A 19560-nucleotide genomic window follows, 5' to 3' on the forward strand; every position below is an offset into this window, starting at 1 on the left:
ATTATAACCAGACAAGTAACACACAGAGCCTTGGAATAAATCAGACAGCCTCTCAAAACTACTGGAGGGCGGAAGAGTGATAGAGAGCTCTTCACCAGTACGGATGTGAAGAAAGAATACATAAAATGAACGGGACAGGGCTATCATAAACCATTTTCATACCGTCAGAAATCTGTAGTGCATGCCCTGGATGAAATAATAATTGAAATTCCCCGGTGTGCATTTTAGAAACATGAATGACAGCATCACTTCCTGTTTGTACAACTTTTTGTTGTATAAAATTTAGTGTTGCATTTAAAACTGGTATATATTAATATGCAAATACATTGTATGCTTTTGTTTTTTAGTTTTTATTTCATTTGAATAAATTTAACTTAAATTAAGTTCATATAATACTGTATTTTAACGCATATTATCTTTTTCTGCAAAAAGATGTGTGAGATCAAATAACAATTGGTAGATCCTCTATTGAACAAAATGTAGAAATGAAATCTGAAGGTCACCGTTTTGTTGTTACAGTGACTAACCGATTTGCTGTTTAAACATTGTGAATCTACTGTAAATCTGATGAACTTCAATTTCATATGACATAAAAAATTATCTTGCATCCAAACCCGTACGTAAGCAGATGAGAATGAGGCAAGACAGACAGCTAAAATATACTTCAGCGATATTCGGTTCTGACAGTCAAGGCGCAACTATAAAGAAAATGAGGTAACTTTATAAAGGAAAATTAGTGTATTCAGCTGTAGTTGGTCATTTGGTGCATGAATGGTCATAGCATGAATTAACAAACTTTGGTTACTATAATTCAAGCATTTCCAAAGTCCAGCTTAAATCATGAATTTCCTGACAAGAAAAATAAAACCTCAACCAAGAGACTGAAACACAAATGACTGTATAGTTTCTGTAATCATAGTCATAGCTGGATCATAAATGGAAGAAAGACTGACCTTATGGAAACTGCCATAGAAAATCTTCTTAATTTCACTTCCTTCGAAAGTCACCGTTTGAAATTCTCCCTTGTAGTCGGAATTGAAGAAGGTTAATGTTTTCCCTCCGTCTGAAGACAGACAAAAAAAAAATTAGACTCAAGGGTTTTACTGTAGATCTTTTAAGTCAGCGGGTTCTCAACTGGTTTTGTTTCAGGACTAAGATTTTACATTGGACATCAAGTGTAGACTTAATCAAATATGTACTCCTTATGTCCAGCAATATGCAAAATTAACGTCACGGACTGAATCTGGAAAACTGACCATTTTGGTTTTAGCTACATTTCAGTGTTTTTTTGCTAGTGTAACTTCATGAGTGTATGGTTAGTTGCATTTTATTATTTGCATTTAGCAGTGTCACTGTTTGCAACCCATTTTTGGGTCACGACCCACCAGTTGAGAACAGAGCATGTGAGCAGAGTGGAGTGGCAACAATTTCCCCTCTGCACTCCAAGCATTCAATAATCATTCAGCTCCGGGTTCAGCATTTCCCGCTCTTCGCTCCACTAATCAGAAACACCGCTCCGCCTTCACTCCATGACGAAATTTGCAGCTAAAGTATTTCAGTATGTTTTGAAATATCACAAAGTTCTGTTCAGAACTTATATTAAACGAAAAATACTAGACAATACTAGATGTATATTTTTAACGTATTAAATGACTGTTTAACTCACTTGTCTGTGCATCATCTCTCTACTATTGCGAAGCTGAGGGTTGTAGTTACTTCAGAAACAGAAAGAATATGCTGCAACTTTTCTGTTTTTAAGCTGATAAATCACAGGACAGCGTTGACAATCATTTTCTGCAGTCTTGAATGTTTCTATGTGCGCGTGATCTGTACGTTTTATGCGAGCTTGTTTGTTTGTGTGCGCGCGTGCAGCAATGTAGCAGCACATTAGTTTAGAGCGGAGATTAACTACCTGCACAATAAACTGTTTAAAACGTGAATTCACCCAATCAGTATTGAGTATCCACATGCTACAAACAAACATGCTTGAGATATAACCTCCCGCACTCGTCCATTGCCATCATTATACAACATTCACCTTCTTTCTGATTTGAGGGATCCACATATCTGTCAAGCTTGATAAAATGCAGTTATATTATGGGCTGTTGGCATTAATTGTGCTCGTGATGGAGTGGTAGTGAAGTGCTCTCGGAGCGAGTGAAAACCACCAACACTGACTTTCAAAAAAAAATCCACTCCTCGCTCTGCTCCCACTCCACTCCGCTCACATACTTTTTGAAGCACTTTTTGATAAACATATAATTGATCAAAAGGGGAAAAAGTATGTTGTACATTACAGTAGGAAATATTTAAACAATTTAAATCATTATTAAATAATGATTAAATTAAGTTTTTTTTTAATTAAGGATGAAAGATTTTATGTTGGGGCTGCATAGGGGCATAAAGGAAATCAAAAAGAGTAATACTCACTATCCAGGATAATGCCCACCAGTGGCTCATTGTTTTTGTCAAGGATTTCCCACAATGCAAAAGGTTCCTGAGGAGTTTCAGGCAGTATGCGGAACAGCATAGATATAGTGTATTCAGAGGGAAGGCCTTCTGGATGTAGATACCTGTCAACATAAATCATACATATGCAAACTCCTTCACGCCAGGTTTGAAATAAAAAACTGAAACGATTTGTCACCTTTTGGAGAATTTTTATTCATTTATTTATTTTATTTATTTATTTATGTTTTTTGAATAACAAAGCCCCACGCATGGCACGTGAAAGGAAAGATGTTCCCTTTCAGTCGGTCACTCCGAGTCACGTCGGTGACCGACGAATTGGGATCTCGCTTAGAGAGACCAATCCACTTTGAGTGTAAACTAAACGAGCCAATGCACATTGGCATGCGATGATTGCATCCAGCTGCCGCTGATCACAGCGTGAGCATAAAAAGGCAGCCGGTGCAACGCATACCAGCTTTTCGCTTCAGGCTGCACTACCCCCTGTCGTGCTGCAAACGGCCGTTTCCCCTGTGCGTCTCAGCACGTAAAAGAGCATTTCCCTAAAAGAGTACAATAAGCGGGTGCGTCTTTGTAAAGATGCCGTTTCACCTGTGCGTTTCTGGATGCGGTCGTTACCTGGCGCCAGGTGATAATCACGATCGCTGCCTCACGTTATGTACAGGGTCTGTACTGAACAATTTATCTAGATATCTAGATCATTTTTATTTTTGATTAATTATAATTTGGCATCAGACTTATGTCTGTTAGATCTAAATTTGTGATTCATCCGACTATTTGAGAACTTGTTGATGACTTCTTGTTTTTTCAAAGTCTTGACTTTCATGTGTTTTTTTCACAATGTGTCTGGGGTTTTTTTTGTATTTTAATTTAAATTTTAATTTATGTTTATTTACAGAGAGTTAATAAAATAAAAAGAGAGATACACTACTCTTATTACTTCTCAACAAGAACAAAAAAAACATAAAATGTATTTATATTTATATCTCCCTCAAACCACTGCAATGCAACCCACATGGGATAAATGCTGTAGAACAGTCAAAACAAAACTATCATTGTGAAGTATAACACAATACAGGAAATGAAATTTAATAAAATAAAACAAAACAAATAACTAAAATAAACATAGATCAATATTACATAAGTATGAAAAGAAACAATTATGGTTGAATACTGCAAAATAAACTGCACAGCCAGAAAAACAGATCTTCTACCACATGAGCACTTTCCTCTGAAGAGCAAATGTGAACTGTATCCAGAGCGCTGCCATTAGCCTGTGAGTCTTTGGCCTTTCTCATAATCACAGATGAGATTATCATAATAACAGTGTTGTAGTAATTCCCAGCTGCCTGAGTGTGAGTTAAAGTGAGGCTGCGGTTTGCGAGATTTACAGGAGAGGAGATCCTCGCACTGAAACCCTCCACTGTAATAACAACATTCCCCCTGAGCGCAGGAAAGTGTAGCCTAATCTAAATATTATCGCATGCTAGACAGGAGGAGGAGGGTCAGTGCACTGGGATCAGGCACAGAAGCACGATCGATTTAAGTGAGGGGCTAATCTGTTCCTGCTCACTAAAACCACTTCATCTAGATTTGATTAAACTTGATGTGTATTATGGTTTTGATTTGACAGGTGACATGTTCCAGCTAACGCACATTTTTCTCATTTCAGAGAGTTTCAGTTGAGCGTGGTGGCACACTTTCTCACATACAGAAACACGGTACACACACACACACACACACACACCTGGTAGGCTGGGAGACGAGGGCGTCCTTGTGCAACCGGTAGCAGGGGTAGCTGTTGAACGTCCCAGGCTCCATTGAGACACCTTGCACACTGTTGTAGTGCTTCTCGACCAAACCAAACATCTCCATCATACGGAAACCTATGAAGGACAACAGATAAATTTCAAGAATGCTAATCTAATGAAACAGTGCCGTTTAAAGGTTTGAGGTCGGTAAGATTTTTTTTTTTCTTTTAAATCTCTTATGCTCACCAAGGGTGCATTTGTTTGATCAAGAAAAAAACAGTAATATTGTAAAATATTGAAATTTAAAACTAATTTATTATAATATATTTTAAAACAATTATTTATTCCTGTGATTACTCCAGTCTTCAGTGTCACATGATCCTTCAGAAATCATTCTAGTATGCTGATTTGGTGAAGAAACATTTCTCATTATTATCAGTGTTGAAAATAATTGGAAAACAGCAGCTAAATATTTTTTGTGTAAACCATTAAACTTTTTTTTTTCCAGGATTCTTTGATGAATAGAAAGTTCAAAAGAAAAATGTGTTTCTTTTTAACAACGTAAAAGTCTTACTTGTCACTTTTGATCAATTTAATTCATCCTTGCAGAATAAAATAATTTATAAAAAAATTAAAAATTTACTAACCCCAAATATTTAGAGAGTAATGTATGTACATCAAATGAAAGTAAATTAAGAAATTTAAAAAAAATTAAATGAGAAAAGGTGATTAATTCAGTGACCTGCATTTCTTGTCTTAAAGTCTGTTTTTCTATGTTAAAGACTTTCCTATGGCAGATTCATATTTTACATTATACATTAGATTATAAATATTACAAATATGTTAAATACGAATATATTATTATATCATACAAAATAAAAAAATATTTATAATATAAATGGTCTATTTTTAAGCTTATAATTTCCCTGAAAAGTGTAAACAGTAGCTATGGCAAAAAGTTTATGGAAACAGCAACAACAGCTTAACCAACAGTGTGAGTTTGGGGGTGGGTATGTTTGTCCATCCAGTGAAAGACAGGCCGTGTGTAGAGGAAAAATTAAGTGTGCTTTTTTTCTTTCTTCCAGATCTAGATTATGGTGTGAATAACATGACCCACTGGTCCTAATTAAGTAAAGGGGTTGTTAAATACTGACAGTGGATGAATAGATCTAATTCTTCAAATAAATCCTTAGATCCTATCCTACCCAGCACAATGATGTAGAGGTTTGTGTGAACCAGGAGCATTTATTGTTGTCTTACCAGCTAAAGTGTTTCCGCTCATCAACATCGAGGGGCAAGCTGTAAAAGAATAAAAAGAAGAGGTGCAAAAACTATTAATTCCACAAGAACAAAGTGATTTTTGGAAATTATATGATGCATTCAAATATTTTTTTTCTGTTCAGAGACCATTTTAACAGCAATAGATTTCAAACTTGTATTTTAGACTTGACATAAGCGTGAGTCTCAAGGGATGATTTCAGAGGACAGAAGAGCAAGAACTTATCCAAAGTAAAGAAGTAATCCAAAAGTGATTACCCTGCAATCTAAAAAGGCTTCACACTTTATTCATCCCTTAAAAATATCACAAGTCATTGCTTACCTATTTTCCTCTGAGACAAAGTACACTTGCAAACATGCCAAGGTCACTGGTCAATCGCATTGTTTAGTGGTCATTATTTAAAATATATTTGGCCAATCAGAGTATTCCAGAGAGTTGTGTAATAATGTAATTAATTAATGTTATACACAACATTGTCACATACTGAGATAGCAACCTTATTTCACCGTTTTAAAAGCCATTTGTTACTGCTACTCCATCAACCTCTGATTTTTTATTTATTTATTTATTTTGACAGTATAATTAATCTTAAAGTCGCAATGAAACAAAGTAGCGACATATCTTTTCTTCCATACTGTGACACATTCGGGTGTAACATATTATCGACAAAGAAAAAATGTGCTTTGACTTGTTTCTATGTATTGATTGTGGATTTTGAGATGTGGGAACTCTCAAAACTGGGACGGTTGAATGCAGTGACTTAATGTTGAAGTCTGTCCAGCTACAAGCCAGAAATACTTTGATTCAACACCTTCAGTTTATAATTTGATTGGTCTTAAACTGTATTTATTGACTTGACTTATCATTATTAATATTATATATAGATAGCAAACATGATACATGATAGTAAACAGTAATTATTGGAAATGAGTGTTTCAAACACATCAGAATGTCTTGAAAGTATAACATTAATTGTAAAAGACATAGTTCTGGTTTCTGATTGGTCAATATAGCATCCTAGCTATTCTCAAATGCAGACACAGTACAGTATGATCCATTCAGTTGCATAGCAACGTTCTGTTAAGTCAGGGACTTTATCTTCTAGCAGAAGAATGTCACTTAATAAAAATCTTCAGTGAAAATTGGCATCCTTAATATTCTCATTGTGTAGCATGTCTAAGCATATTGCTTAAAAGCAAGTTCTATACCACGTCACAGCACACTGCAAGAGGAAGTTTGTGTGGATTCTCAAAGGGACGTACTGGCAGTCGCAGCCTCACAAACAAAAGTTATGAGCTGTTCTTCAATTTTCTTGAAGGCATCCAGATCATCCACAAAGAACACATGTCTCTCGCTGGGTTTGCTGGCAATGTTCACCAGCTCCCCATAGTCAGCATCAGCGAAGCCAATGGCAAAGATGATGTAGCCTATGGTGAAACAAGAAAACATTACTTTTATTACAGCATTTAAAGTTCTATTTTTAACAGAAACAACCAAACCACTAGTCAGTTGGTGTTTCTCTGAAGCTGTTGTTTATTACGCTCGTTTTTAGATTCATACAAAGTGAAAATGCAATTGGAACATTCAGCTCACTCACCCTCCATCTGCATCTCCTTAGAGATCTTGTTGACATCATCCTGAGATCGCCCGTCTGTGAGCACTACCAACACTTTAGGAATGCCCCTCCTTGCACCCACGTCCTCAGCAAAGATGGCCTCCTTCACATGCTTAATGGCTCGACCTGAATCAAGAGTCATAAACATAGATGTTACTGCCTCATGCCAAGAGCAGGATTTACACCACTTCACGAACTCCGGGAACGCCAAAAAGTGATGGATTTCACAGGAACTTGCATCCTGACAGGGTGAGTTCCGTTTACCAGAGAGACATATTTTGTTGAAACTTCAAGCCAGTACCTGCAGAGAGCTGGAATAATGATCAATGAGGTGAAAGAACAAAACCTTTGACAATAAATATCTATTGAAAAGTGTGAATTCAAAAACAATTTCCTTGAAATGTTGTTAAAATGAAGCTGCTATGACGACTGGTTTCTGATACTTCAGTGAACGTTGCTCAAACTATCAGTGTCTTTTTAAAGTCTAAAAAAAATATGCAGAACAGAAAATGGCATGATTGGTAGTATAATTCTGCCAGGACACTATGGACACTATGTTAGTTTGGCTTTGTGTTACATCTCCTCAGTAAATAGTTTTATTATGCACATACGTTTTGGAGCCTGGGATAAATTATACAACCTGACAAACAAAATTTATGAAAAGAGTGTGAGAGGGAATCATTACTACATTGGTCTTGTTGTTGTTTAGCACAAATGAGTAAAAGAAAAATCATAAAAAGTTAACCATAAAAAGTTTCCCTAGTGGTTATTTAATTAATTTAAAAGGCTTAAAACAATTATATAAACAATTATTGGCAATAAATAATAATCATAATTGTATATAATTGTAAAATTATAAGTAAACAATACTTTATGATGCATTGTTTCTATATGTAGTGTTCCTGTGGCTCAGTGGTAGAGCATTGCGTTAGCAGTGCAAAAAGTCGTGGGTTCAATTCCCAGGGAACACACGTACTGGTAAAAAATGTATAGCCTGAATGCACTGTAAGTCGCTTTGGATAAAAGCGTCTGCTAAATGCATGAATTGTTAATTATAAACAGATATATTTACATTTAATGACATTTTAAATATTTGTACTGATTATAAAAATACTGATTACACACAAGTTGTGCCAGACAAGGCCATTTAGGGGTTTGTTTGCACGGCTGAACAACTTTTGTCATTATTAACAAATTTATTCTATTTTGTGTATGCTTTACATAAGCACTTAAACTTTCATTTGCGCCTGGTTGGGTTACAAAAATTGTGCAAGCCAACGCCAGTCTCACCTACTATTTTTAAGCTCACAAAGTGCCAAGTGTTTAGCACAGAGCAAAACAAAGTCAGACCCCTGATGAAATGAATTTTCGAATCACGTTTTGCGTGACACATCCCAGCAGACCTGAACTGTGGGGTCTAACAAGCTGCACTGCCCCGTTTCAATATTTTACCATTATCACCAACATGGCACTGCAGCAGCAAGACATCAGCCGGGCTGCTCATTTCTAATTTGCATCTCTAATCTCTCAGAAACGTCTCAGGTTCCCCTGGGATCAGCGAGTATTAGACACAATCCCCTCACAAAAGCTGCACTCTGAATAAAATATGGACGGGCATCTGAGATGCTGCACTTTGGTGATATATTGCGACGAATTGAACAAGGGGACCCTGTGGCTATGCCTGACTGGCTTCTAAAGCTGCCTGTTTCTCTTTTTGGCTTTTCTTCAGCTCCTGTCAGAGGGAGACAAATGATGGACTCCAACTAAGGAAGCAGACGACAGCACTTTTTGAAGTGTGAGTTATTTTGTTTTAAAATAATTTAGACTGCAGATTGGCGTTGTGGCCAACTGTGGCCTCGAACTGACGGAGGCAAAAGCACTGCTGATTGACTGACAGATGAACAAGACATCATGACTGCAGCATCAGTCAAAAGTGGGCATGGACTGTTCATTTGTGTTTGTGAAATTCGGCTAATATTTTTCACTCTTAGTTGACTTGTTTGTGAGGAGAATACTGAGTACAAATCAACTATAGAATCTTCACAGCACTTACTCACCCTCATGTTGTTCCAAACACATATGACTTTCTTTCTTCTGAGGAAAAAAATGATCAAATTTGAAAAAATAAAAAAATAAATAAAATAAATAAAATCTATCTATCTATCTATCTATCTATCTATACACACACATATGTATGTATATATATATATATATATATATATATATACAGGTGCATCTCAATAAATTAGAATGTCACACAAAGAAAATTAATATAAAAAAATAAAATAAGTATAAACAATTATAATATATTATAATTTACATTATAAATGACAAATAATTAATAAATTACATTACCTTTATTACATTACACTTACAAGTTTGGAATCACGAGAGAGATTTATTATAGAATCTTCATTTTTGGGGAGTTAATTATTCCTTTAATATTCTAATGAGAAAATATGTGGGTTAGTGTCATGCCATAGGCCACAAAAATGAACCATACCATCAGGTAAAAACTCTAAAAACATAATTCTCTGAAAACTTTGAACATCAAAACAACATCATCCCATTTAAATATTTTCCAAATTTCAGAGAAACATACTTAATACTTAATGTCTTAATACTCAGAAATGACTTCTCTTTTTTTCCAAGTTTAAACACACTGAATGAGGCCAATCACTTTGATCCTCACCTCATCCTCTGAATATGAATGTAGGAAAATGCAGGCGAGGGATTAGCCCTAATACCCTCAGAACATAAGTCATGCTCATGTTTCAAATGAGCAGCCCGCTAAAGCCGGGATGGATAAATGCACCGGGCTCATAATGCCTGGATCACACATGTCCATAGACATGTATCTGCTCTCACCAGTGAGGCACAGCATCTGCCGCCCACCCACTGACGGGGGGCTCATTGCCGTGGAGAATATACCTTATATGGGGACGTTTGTGTGTGTGAGGACACAGCAGGGTGGGGGCTGCCGTTCCTTCACCGTGTGGAATGAGAGGTGTTTCATTTTAGAACAAAGACTCACAGCAAGACAGCACGAACGCAAGCGTAGGGACACACCGTGCTGCTCTGCTGCTCACTGAGCTGGAGCCATGCCACTTTTCAAACTCATACTATGATGTTCTTGCTCTTGGTCTTCTTAAACAGGGCATTAATAAAGAATGTTTGGCAAAAGTATTAGGATGAATAAATCTGGACACAGATTACAAGGAGATTTTACTGCTCAAAGACCAGCATGAATTTCCAAATTGGTGCAGTAGAAGTTGGTTTATGCTGGTTAGTTATAATCTGGTCCAGATCTACCTGTTGGACCAGCAAGCTGTCCACCAGGAAAACCATTTTGGATATTAGAGGAGAACTTTGATGTTTTGTCTCCTTGGCTCCTTGGCTTTGAAGGCCAATTTACCCTTAGATTAAAAATATAATTCTTTATCAGTGTTCATATCAGTATCTTGAAATAAGATACATTAATTAGTTGGGGTTTTTTTTAAGTGAAAGTGACATGACGTGTAGCCAAGTATGATGTCCCATACACGGAATTTGTGCTCTGCATTTACCCCTTTCAAGTGCACACACACAATAGTGAGTAGTGAACACGCACACACCGTGAACACACACCCGGAGCAGCGGGCAGCCATTTTTTTCTGCAGGGTCCGGGGAGCAGTTGGGGGTTCGGTGCCGGCTAATGGTTGGGAGAGTCATTACAAGCTGGAGCCTTACAGGAGCCCCTCCGCCAGGAATGGCTCCTGACGTTCCCCTAGCTGTGTTGTTGTCCACAGCGGTGGAACTCTCTGATGAGATCTGGGTCTAGAATATCTCGAGCTGGCACCCAAGACCGCTCCTCTGGGCGATAACCCTCCCAATCCACAAGATACTGGGTTCTCCCACGGACCTGGCGAGAGTCAAGACTGCTCCTACCCCAACGTCCGAAGCATCCACCTCGACTACAAAGGGCAACTCGGGATCTGGGAGAGTCAGAATAGGTGCGGAAGTGAAGAGCTGCCTGAGTCGGTCGAATGCATGATTAGCCCTCTCAGTCCACTTAAATGGGCTTGATGACTTCTTGGTAAGAGCGGTCAGGGGTTCTGCTATAGCACTAAAGTTCCTAATGAACCTCCTATAAAAGTTGGCAAATCCCAGAAAGCGTTGGACCTCTTTGAGGGAGCATGGTTGGGGCCAATTTAGAACTGCCTGAATCTTGCCGGGATCCATCTGGATGTTGCCACTAGAGACAATGAATCCAAGAAAAGAGACAGTGGGGACATGAAATTCGCTCTTCTCCAGTTTGACAAAGAGTCCATTTCTCAGCAGTTGAGATAGGACGATTCGGACATGTTGGACATGCTCTTGATAGCAACGACAGAAGATGAGAATATCATGAAGATATACAAATACAAACTTGTCTAGCATATCTCGTAGCACATCATTAATAAGTGCCTGAAAAATGGCTGGAGCATTGACTAGCCCAAAGGGCATTACCTGATACTCATAGTGTCCCTTAGGAGTGTTAAAAGCAGTCTTCCGCTCATCTCCTTCTCGTATCCTAACAAGGTGGTAGGCATTCCGAAGGTCTAATTTTGTGAAAATGGTTGCCCCTTGAAGGAGTTCGAAGGCCGTGGTCATTAGTGGCAGTGGGTAGCGGTTCCTTACCGTGATGCGATTAAGGCCCCGGTAGTCAATGCACGGCCGAAGACCGCCATCCTTCTTCCCCACAAAGAAGAAGCCAGCCCCTGCCGGTGACGTAGATGGACGGATGAACCCACTGTTAAGAGCGTCATTGATATATTCCTCCATGGCAGCTCTTTCTGGGGCAGAGAGGGAATAAAGTCTCCCTCGAGGAGGGCAGGTACCCGGTAGCAGATCAATTGCACAGTCATACGGTCTGTGGGGTGGCAGAGAGGCCGCGCGGGTCTTGCTGAAAACTTCACAGAGGTCTGCATATTCTGAGGGGACTCGAGACAGCTCAGGAGGAAGCACTGGGACTCCGGAGGATACAGGTTTAAGCTTGGTGATAGTTAGCACCTCTGTGGATTGGGCTGGTGGCTTGAGAGGAATGGGCAGCAGCTTGGAAGTGGTTGGTCGTGAGTCAGGAGATGTCACCAGCAACTCGGAAAAATAACAGAGAGAGAGACCCGAAATACCACAATTAGTACCCCAACCAATCAGTACCCTGGCTGTCCAATCTATATGTGGATTGTGAAGGGATAACCATGGGAAACCAAGAATTAAAGGGAACTCTGGTGAATGGATCAAGAAAAACTGTATCTTCTCCTTATGACAACCAATTTGGAGATGGAGGGGTGTAGTGCACTGTCTTACCTGACCAGAGCCCAGGGGTCTCCCGTCCAATGCAGTTATGGTCAGGGGTTCTTGAAGAGAGATGGGCTGAATTCTCAGGTGTCTGGCCAAAGTAAAGTCCATAAAATTTCCAGCAGCCCCTGAATCTAGGAAGGCCAGAAGCTTGTGATGTTGGTTACCCCAATCCAGTGATACATTGAGTGAAACCCCAGAAGCTGCTGGTTGGGGGAAGGTGATTACTCTCGTCCTAGGCCCCCTCGTCTTGGACGAGAGTTGTCTTTTCCCGTCAACTCTGGACAGTTGGATCTGAAGTGGTCTGGCTTTCCACAGTACAAGCAGCATTTTTCCCTCATTCGTCGTTCCTTCTCGGCTTGTGACAGTCTGGCCCTTCCCAACTGCATGGGTTCCTCGAAATTCATGGGAAGTGGAGGTGAATCAAGGGCACTGCTAGAAGCTTGGGGCTCAGGCAGCTGGACCTCCCCACGGCGTTCCCGTCTGCGCTCTCGAATGCGGTTGTCCACCCTGATGGCAATGTCAATAAGGGACTCTAGGTCAGGAGCCGGATCTCGGAAGGCCAGTTCATCTTTGAGTTCAGGGGACAGGGCACGGTGAAACGTCACTCTCAGGGCTCGTTGGTCCCAACCGCTCTCTGAGGCTAAAGTACGGAACTCAATCGCAAACTCTGCCACATTCCTTGTCCCTTGAGAAATCTGAAGCAGCCTGTGGTCAACCTCTCCCCCACTGGTAGGGTGATGAAAGACCCTCCTCATCTCTGCAACAAATAGGTCACAATTGTCAGTAAGTGGGGAATGTTGTTCCCACAAAGCCGTAGCCCAGTCCAGCGCTTTTCCGGTGAGCAGAGTGATAAAGCCTCGACATCTCTCAGGATTCCCATCATACCTCTCTGGTGCAGGCAGTCTTGGCTCAGGTAGAAGCCCAGGAAATGGAGGTGTGGACCTTTCAGCTGGAACGGATGGGGGGGTTAAAACTGGAGAGGCTTGAGACTGGGGTGGTTAAAACTGGAGAGGCTTGAGACCTAGTCTGCTCACTTAAGCGTTCTAGTACTTCAGTTAGGATCTGCTCATGTCTGTGAATGGTGGAAGCTTGGCTAGGATACAATCAACATTGGAGGCAGGTGTGGCATCTACTGCTGGGTCCACTTCCATGGTTCAGTCTTGCTGTAATGGGTGTCTGAGGCTGGAATCGAACTCGGGTCTTCCAGTCAACTGAACTGCCTCTTTTACCACTGCGCTATGGTGGATGACAAATAACAGATGGACCCAAGGGCAGAAGAATAACATGCAGGCTTAGATGACTGAACAAAAAGTGCTTTACTGAGGAGTCCAAGATCAAAAGTACAACAAAAAGGAAGCCGTGCTTCCACAGAAAAAATACAAGAAACAAAAGATGAGCAAAAGGCAAATCCAAAAACACAACAGACTTAGCTTTCTTGGTGAGGATAACACCTGCATAGTAGGCTCAAGACTGAACACAACTGAAAGAAAGAGGCATGCTTAAATAGGCAGACACAAACAAGGTAATGACCCACAGGTGGGAGGAATCAAGTCCTAATGAGTAGTAATACAATGAATTCTACAGAAGCTAGGGCCACCTAGTGGCTGGGAGAGTCATTACACGGTATAAGTGTCAGTGCCAGCTAATGGTTGGGAGAGTCATTACAAGTCAGCACCAACTAGAGGCTGGGAGAGTCATTACAAGCTGGAGCCTTACAAATACAATGCAGACCAGACCAGATGAGACCAGACAGACATACAGTATAAAACAAACAATAGAATGAGCAAACAACAGATAGATCGAAAGATTAAACAACAGAATGAGCTAACAATAAAAAGAAAGATAGAATAATAGAACGATAGAATGAACGATAGAATGAGCAAATTCTAGAATGAACAAAAGAATGAATGAACAGTAGAATGTACAAATAATAGAATGAATAACAATGAATGAGTGATAGAATGAGCGAAATCTATCAATGAACAATAGAATCAGCTAGTGATAGAATAAGTCAATGATAAAATGAGTGAACAAACAAACAGACAGACAGACAGACAGACAGATAGATAGATAGATAGATAGATAGATAGATAGAAGCAATATCATACTTGCAATTTAAAAAGGGAGCTGCGAGTGTGGTATTTTTTTCAATGAAAGATAAAAAGATATTTTGTGTGCATGAAGAGCAGCTGTGAGTGCCGTTTAATTCACTCTGAGGATTGAGATACATGCCTGTCTTGGTGTTTCCTCCCTTGTAGGTGATGCGCTGCACGGCGTCCAGCAGAGCCTCCTTATCGCTGTAGGAGCTGAGCTTGAACTCAGTCCTGGCGTCATCACTGAACTGAACAATGGCCACCTGTCAGTTGTAGAAAGTAAGTTAGCAGCCATTTATCACATGTTTAAAAGCAACAGTATATCAATGTCAGAAAGAATTTCCCCCTGGAATTGATTTTAAAGGACATTTTGGTACATTTGGTACAATACTGGCATATTGTATTTTTAACATACTTTAGTACAGTTTAAATCCTTATATTTTAATAATCTTTTGTTGTCCTTTAAAGAAGTTCACTTATTTTGACTAACATATTAAAGCATTTAAGTTTTTTTATTATAATTTTAACTGTAGTGTGTTATTTAGTATTAAGTGAAATGAAACTTCATCATTTCAAATGTGTAATTACTCCAAATCAATTATTTGAAAGTATCACTTAAGTGTATAGGCTAAATAACTCTAAAATACACATTACCATTCAAAGGTTTGCGGTCAGTATGATTTTTAATTTTTTTTTGAAAGAAGTCTCTCACCGAGTGCTCGCCCAGGAAAATCCAGTACAGTGAAAAAAATCCAGTAAAAACATCTAATATTGTGAAATATTATTACAATTTAAAATAAATTCTCTGTTTAATTTTGTCATTTATTTCTGCGATGGCAAAGCTGAATTTCCAACATCATAACTCCAGTATTCAGTGTCACATGATCCTTCAAAAATCATTCTAATAAGCTGATTTGGTGCTCAAAAAACATTTCTTATTTTTATCAATGTCAGTGTTTTCAAAAAGTATTATTGAAAAGTATTCATTTATTAAAAAAGAGACCCAAGCTCTTGAACAATAGTGTATATTATGTAATATATCAAATGCTAGATAACAGACCAAAAAAAAAAAATAATAAAAATGAACTCATAGTAATTGACTATGGAGGCCTTTTTCCCACCACATTTTTAAAAATATCAGGGGTATTTTTGCCTCAAGTCCTGGTTCATTTTTGACCTGTAAGTGTTTTGCTCAGTCACATACTGGTACGTGGATTGCTTAAACCTTGTGATTACCAGCTCAGATCTTTAACCACTAGGCCACACTCTAAAAAGAGAGGCACAAAAGCCATGTCATCATGCATGAGAGTTTGCTGATGTTGAGCCAGTTTGAGCCAAGTCAAACATTTCTACAAGGCCTACAACAGACGACAGAACGCAAACATCTGTGTGTAAAAGAAGAAGATGTTTTATCCATGTTCTGTGTATTTACTTTAGCTCCTGCCCTTGAAACGTGCTTATTCTCCTGTTTTCACATCCCTTGTAGTGGGTCCACTGCAGTGATCCCTAAAGCTGCTGAAGGGTTGTGATGAAGATCTTCTGAGTCCTGGACTGACAAGTCTAGACAAAGGCTATTTTTACCTAATGCTCTCTCAGGATACTGGGTTAAATGCTTGGTAGTGTGGTCTCTAGCCCATAATAGCTATTCCCATGATGCCTCATTCCAAAAATTATCTTTGAGAGAAGCAAAAAACCTTTTTGAAGCAAACCAGACCATTATAAGTTCAAAAGCAGAGCTTCTCAAACTGTAGCGCCCACGTGGAACGACATGACTCTGCAAATTTATAATAGGCTCTACTAAAATTTGATGTAATTTATATTTTTAATGGTCTATAGTCTATATACAATTTTAATACAGATCTGTTCCTTGTCAATAAGAAGTGTACTTAATTTTTACTGAATACTGAATGTATTGAATGTGTACTCGTAGTGTACGTAAAATCTTAAAAGCATATTTAAAAAAAACTGTACTTGCAGATAATATCATATTAATGAAATGAAATACCATTAACTGTATGCAAAGAGAGTACAATTTCATGACTATGTTTCTTAACACACTTAAATAGTTTTAAAAAGTGCACTTCGTAATAGTCAAATCAAACGTTTTACTTTAAAGTAAACTGAAATCATTGTTTTAATATTTTGTTGTGCTTTAAAGAAGTACACTTATTATGATGTGTTTAATAACATACTAAAGCACATGTAAAGTACTTGGTTATAATTTTAACTGTAGTGTTTTATTTGATATTATATGAAGGTATCTTGCTCACCAATGGATCCTCTGAAGTGAATGGGTGCCGTCAGAATGAGAGTTCAAACAGCTGATAAAAACATCACAATAATCCACAATTAATCCACACATTTTCACTGGAGAAAGCAATATTATGGACACAGGACTCGTATTTCAGTTAGAAGCAATGTTTTGAAGTTAAACATTTCTGCGTTAAATTGATTAAAGGTGACAGTAAAGACATTTATAGTGTTAGAAAAGATTTAAAATTAATGGCTGCTGGAAATTTAGCTTTTTATAATTTTATAATTTATAATAAATAGCATTTTAAAATATATTAAACATAGAAAAGAGTTACTTTAAACTGTTATAATATTTTACAGTATTACTGTTCTTACTCTATTTTTATCAAAAAATGTAGCCTTGATGATCATAAAACAATTATTTCAACAACATTAAAAAATCTTACTGACCTCATACTTCTGAACATTAGTGTAACATGTAGAAAGTGTACTAAATGAACAACTCTGACCTAATCGTTTAAGTAAACAGACTCATTAGACTCACTGGGATTAATAAAAATCCCTTATTTCTTTCTTGGACTGACTCATTGCTTATTAAAACAGCAAGTTTGTGAGACATATCACACTTTTGTCCAAGAGCTAAACACAAAGCCACAAAACTCTCATTTTGATTTCATGAGCTCTTTAAGGTAATAAATGTTTCACCTTTTACCATGTGACCTGTCCTCATTAAGAGTAATGTGTAACATGCAGGGCAAAGCCTTTAGGTGACTACCCAAAGGCCGAGAGATAAAGCCATCTAAAAGTAACAAATAAATCTAAAGAAGTATTCGGTTTCAGGCCAAGAAATTATTCAGGTCTTACTTTATGATTCATTAAACACCATAAGCATTCGGCCAGACAATGAAGCAAATATATCCACTATAAAGTTTTTTGAAATGTAAAGGATCTATATAAGGAGGTTAAATAAGTTCTGTGTGCTTTTATCAGATGTTTTGGGAAGACTCAGACATATTTATTGAGTGCAGAGTGGCTCCGAGAATAAGAAAAGGTTAGCTGTCAGCAGAGATGTATGTTAGTGAAAGGTCACACAACACATAGGGACATGGCCAGCAAACAGGGAAAAACGATGGCAAACAGGCCGGTTCTTCCCACACTGGTGTCCTACCTTCTTTGGCAGGGGGGATGGTGGGAGGAGGGATCGTGGTGGGTGGTGCGGTCGGTGGCTGGGTGGGTGCTGGAGCTGCAGAAACAACAAAACAACACATAAACCAGAGCAGGGCCTGGCTGTCTGCACTTTATTACACACACAATCAGATTTGTGATCTCAACGGAAATCCAATTGTACAAGAAATAGGACACACTGCTCAACTGCTGGTGGTTCAGTCTGTTTCTCAGGCAGTGATTGAGTGTATGTGGTCAAGGTAGGATGTTGTCTTCAGTTCATTGGCTGGAAATGACCTGTATCATTGAAGTGTTTCTACCGCCTAATTGACACGCTAACGTGTGTGTTATATACACTGAAACTTGTACAGTGAACAATCCCCATAAACTGCAAAAATATGCTCTTAATCATTATTTTTTATCTTTATTGAGTTTTTCAGTAAAAATATCTAAACATGCCAACAAATATATGTCATATATAATATATTGGGTGAATTCAGGTAAACTGGGAAAATTTTGAAAGAAGTAATTAAAAGTTACATTAAGATCATCACTTAAAGGGGTCATATGATGCTGCTAAAAAGAACATTATTTTGTGTATTTGGTATAATGAAATGTGTTTATGCGGTTTAAGGTTCAAAAAACACATTATTTTCCACAAACATCACAATAATCCACAATTAATCCACACATTTTCACTGGAGAAAGCAATATTATGGACACAGGACTCGTATTTCAGTTAGAAGCAATGTTTTGAAGTTAAACATTTCTTGATGGGTTTGTTTCTTACAAACACACAGCTTTTTCGCGTCACAAGATGTTGATTGATGGACTGGAGTCGTGTGGATTACTTGTGAATTATTGTGGTTTTTATCAGCTGTTTGAACCTTTATGCTGATGGCACCCACTCACTGCAGAGAATGGGTGCCATCAGTTTTGCTTTTAGCTCAGGATGATAGTCATTTCTTTCATAAAAACGTTAGAAATGTTATACAATGTAAACAAATAAAAACAATATGAAGTAGACTGAATTTGACAAATATTTCACGCGCAGCATACCTGTGTTCCCTCTGGGCCAATCACATCAAGTGCACCAGTTGTGCTGTATAGGAAACGGATAATCTTCTGAAAGTTGTCATCTCCAATACTCCAGGAGCCATCTACAAGGAAGGCCAGGTCTGCCTTGGCTGCTTTGCAAACTGAGAGAGAAAATTCGACAGACAGAGCAAGAGAGAGAGGAAGCAGGTGAAAAATCACTAGCTAAAATAAGAAATTCTCATTACTGTGTAAGCGCTGCAGTACAACAGATGTCAAATGATTCCAAACACTTCCCTTCCTCACTGACAGGATCTCCATCACAGCTAGCTGGATAAAACGTGTGTGACGAAAATGTTACGCCCCTTACCATATTGTGGTAATAACCTGTCAGGCCGGAGCGATGATTCAAAAACATGAAAACCCATTATAAACGAGGCATTCGTTGCATCCAGTGGGGACATAATTATGGATTATAATGACTTGTACTGTCTTTTTATGTTTTTTTGTCTGCATTTGTGATCGGAGAAATGACAAACAACAAGCCCTACTCTACACTGCCCAAAAAACTCGCTTTAA

The 19560-nt window shown here is 38.4% G+C and overlaps 1 protein-coding gene across 1 annotated transcript in view; it reads right to left on the reverse strand.

Annotated features, from left to right (window-relative positions):
* Nucleotides 1–19560, reverse strand: part of LOC107672958 (collagen alpha-1(XIV) chain-like) — a 129701-nt gene that overhangs the window by 37027 nt on the left and 73114 nt on the right. Inside the window, exons 25-29 of the mRNA XM_016466344.1 lie at nucleotides 14669–14792; nucleotides 7097–7240; nucleotides 6762–6926; nucleotides 5481–5519; nucleotides 4217–4355 (exon numbers count right to left, since the gene is read on the reverse strand). Coding sequence (XP_016321830.1) covers nucleotides 4217–4355; nucleotides 5481–5519; nucleotides 6762–6926; nucleotides 7097–7240; nucleotides 14669–14792 — 611 coding nt within the window. The remainder of the gene's footprint in view (nucleotides 1–4216; nucleotides 4356–5480; nucleotides 5520–6761; nucleotides 6927–7096; nucleotides 7241–14668; nucleotides 14793–19560) is intronic.

The sequence above is a fragment of the Sinocyclocheilus anshuiensis genome, unplaced genomic scaffold, assembly GCF_001515605.1.
Source record: "Sinocyclocheilus anshuiensis isolate Anshui unplaced genomic scaffold, SAMN03320099.WGS_v1.1 scaffold248, whole genome shotgun sequence".
NCBI classification, from domain to species: Eukaryota; Metazoa; Chordata; class Actinopteri; order Cypriniformes; family Cyprinidae; genus Sinocyclocheilus; species Sinocyclocheilus anshuiensis.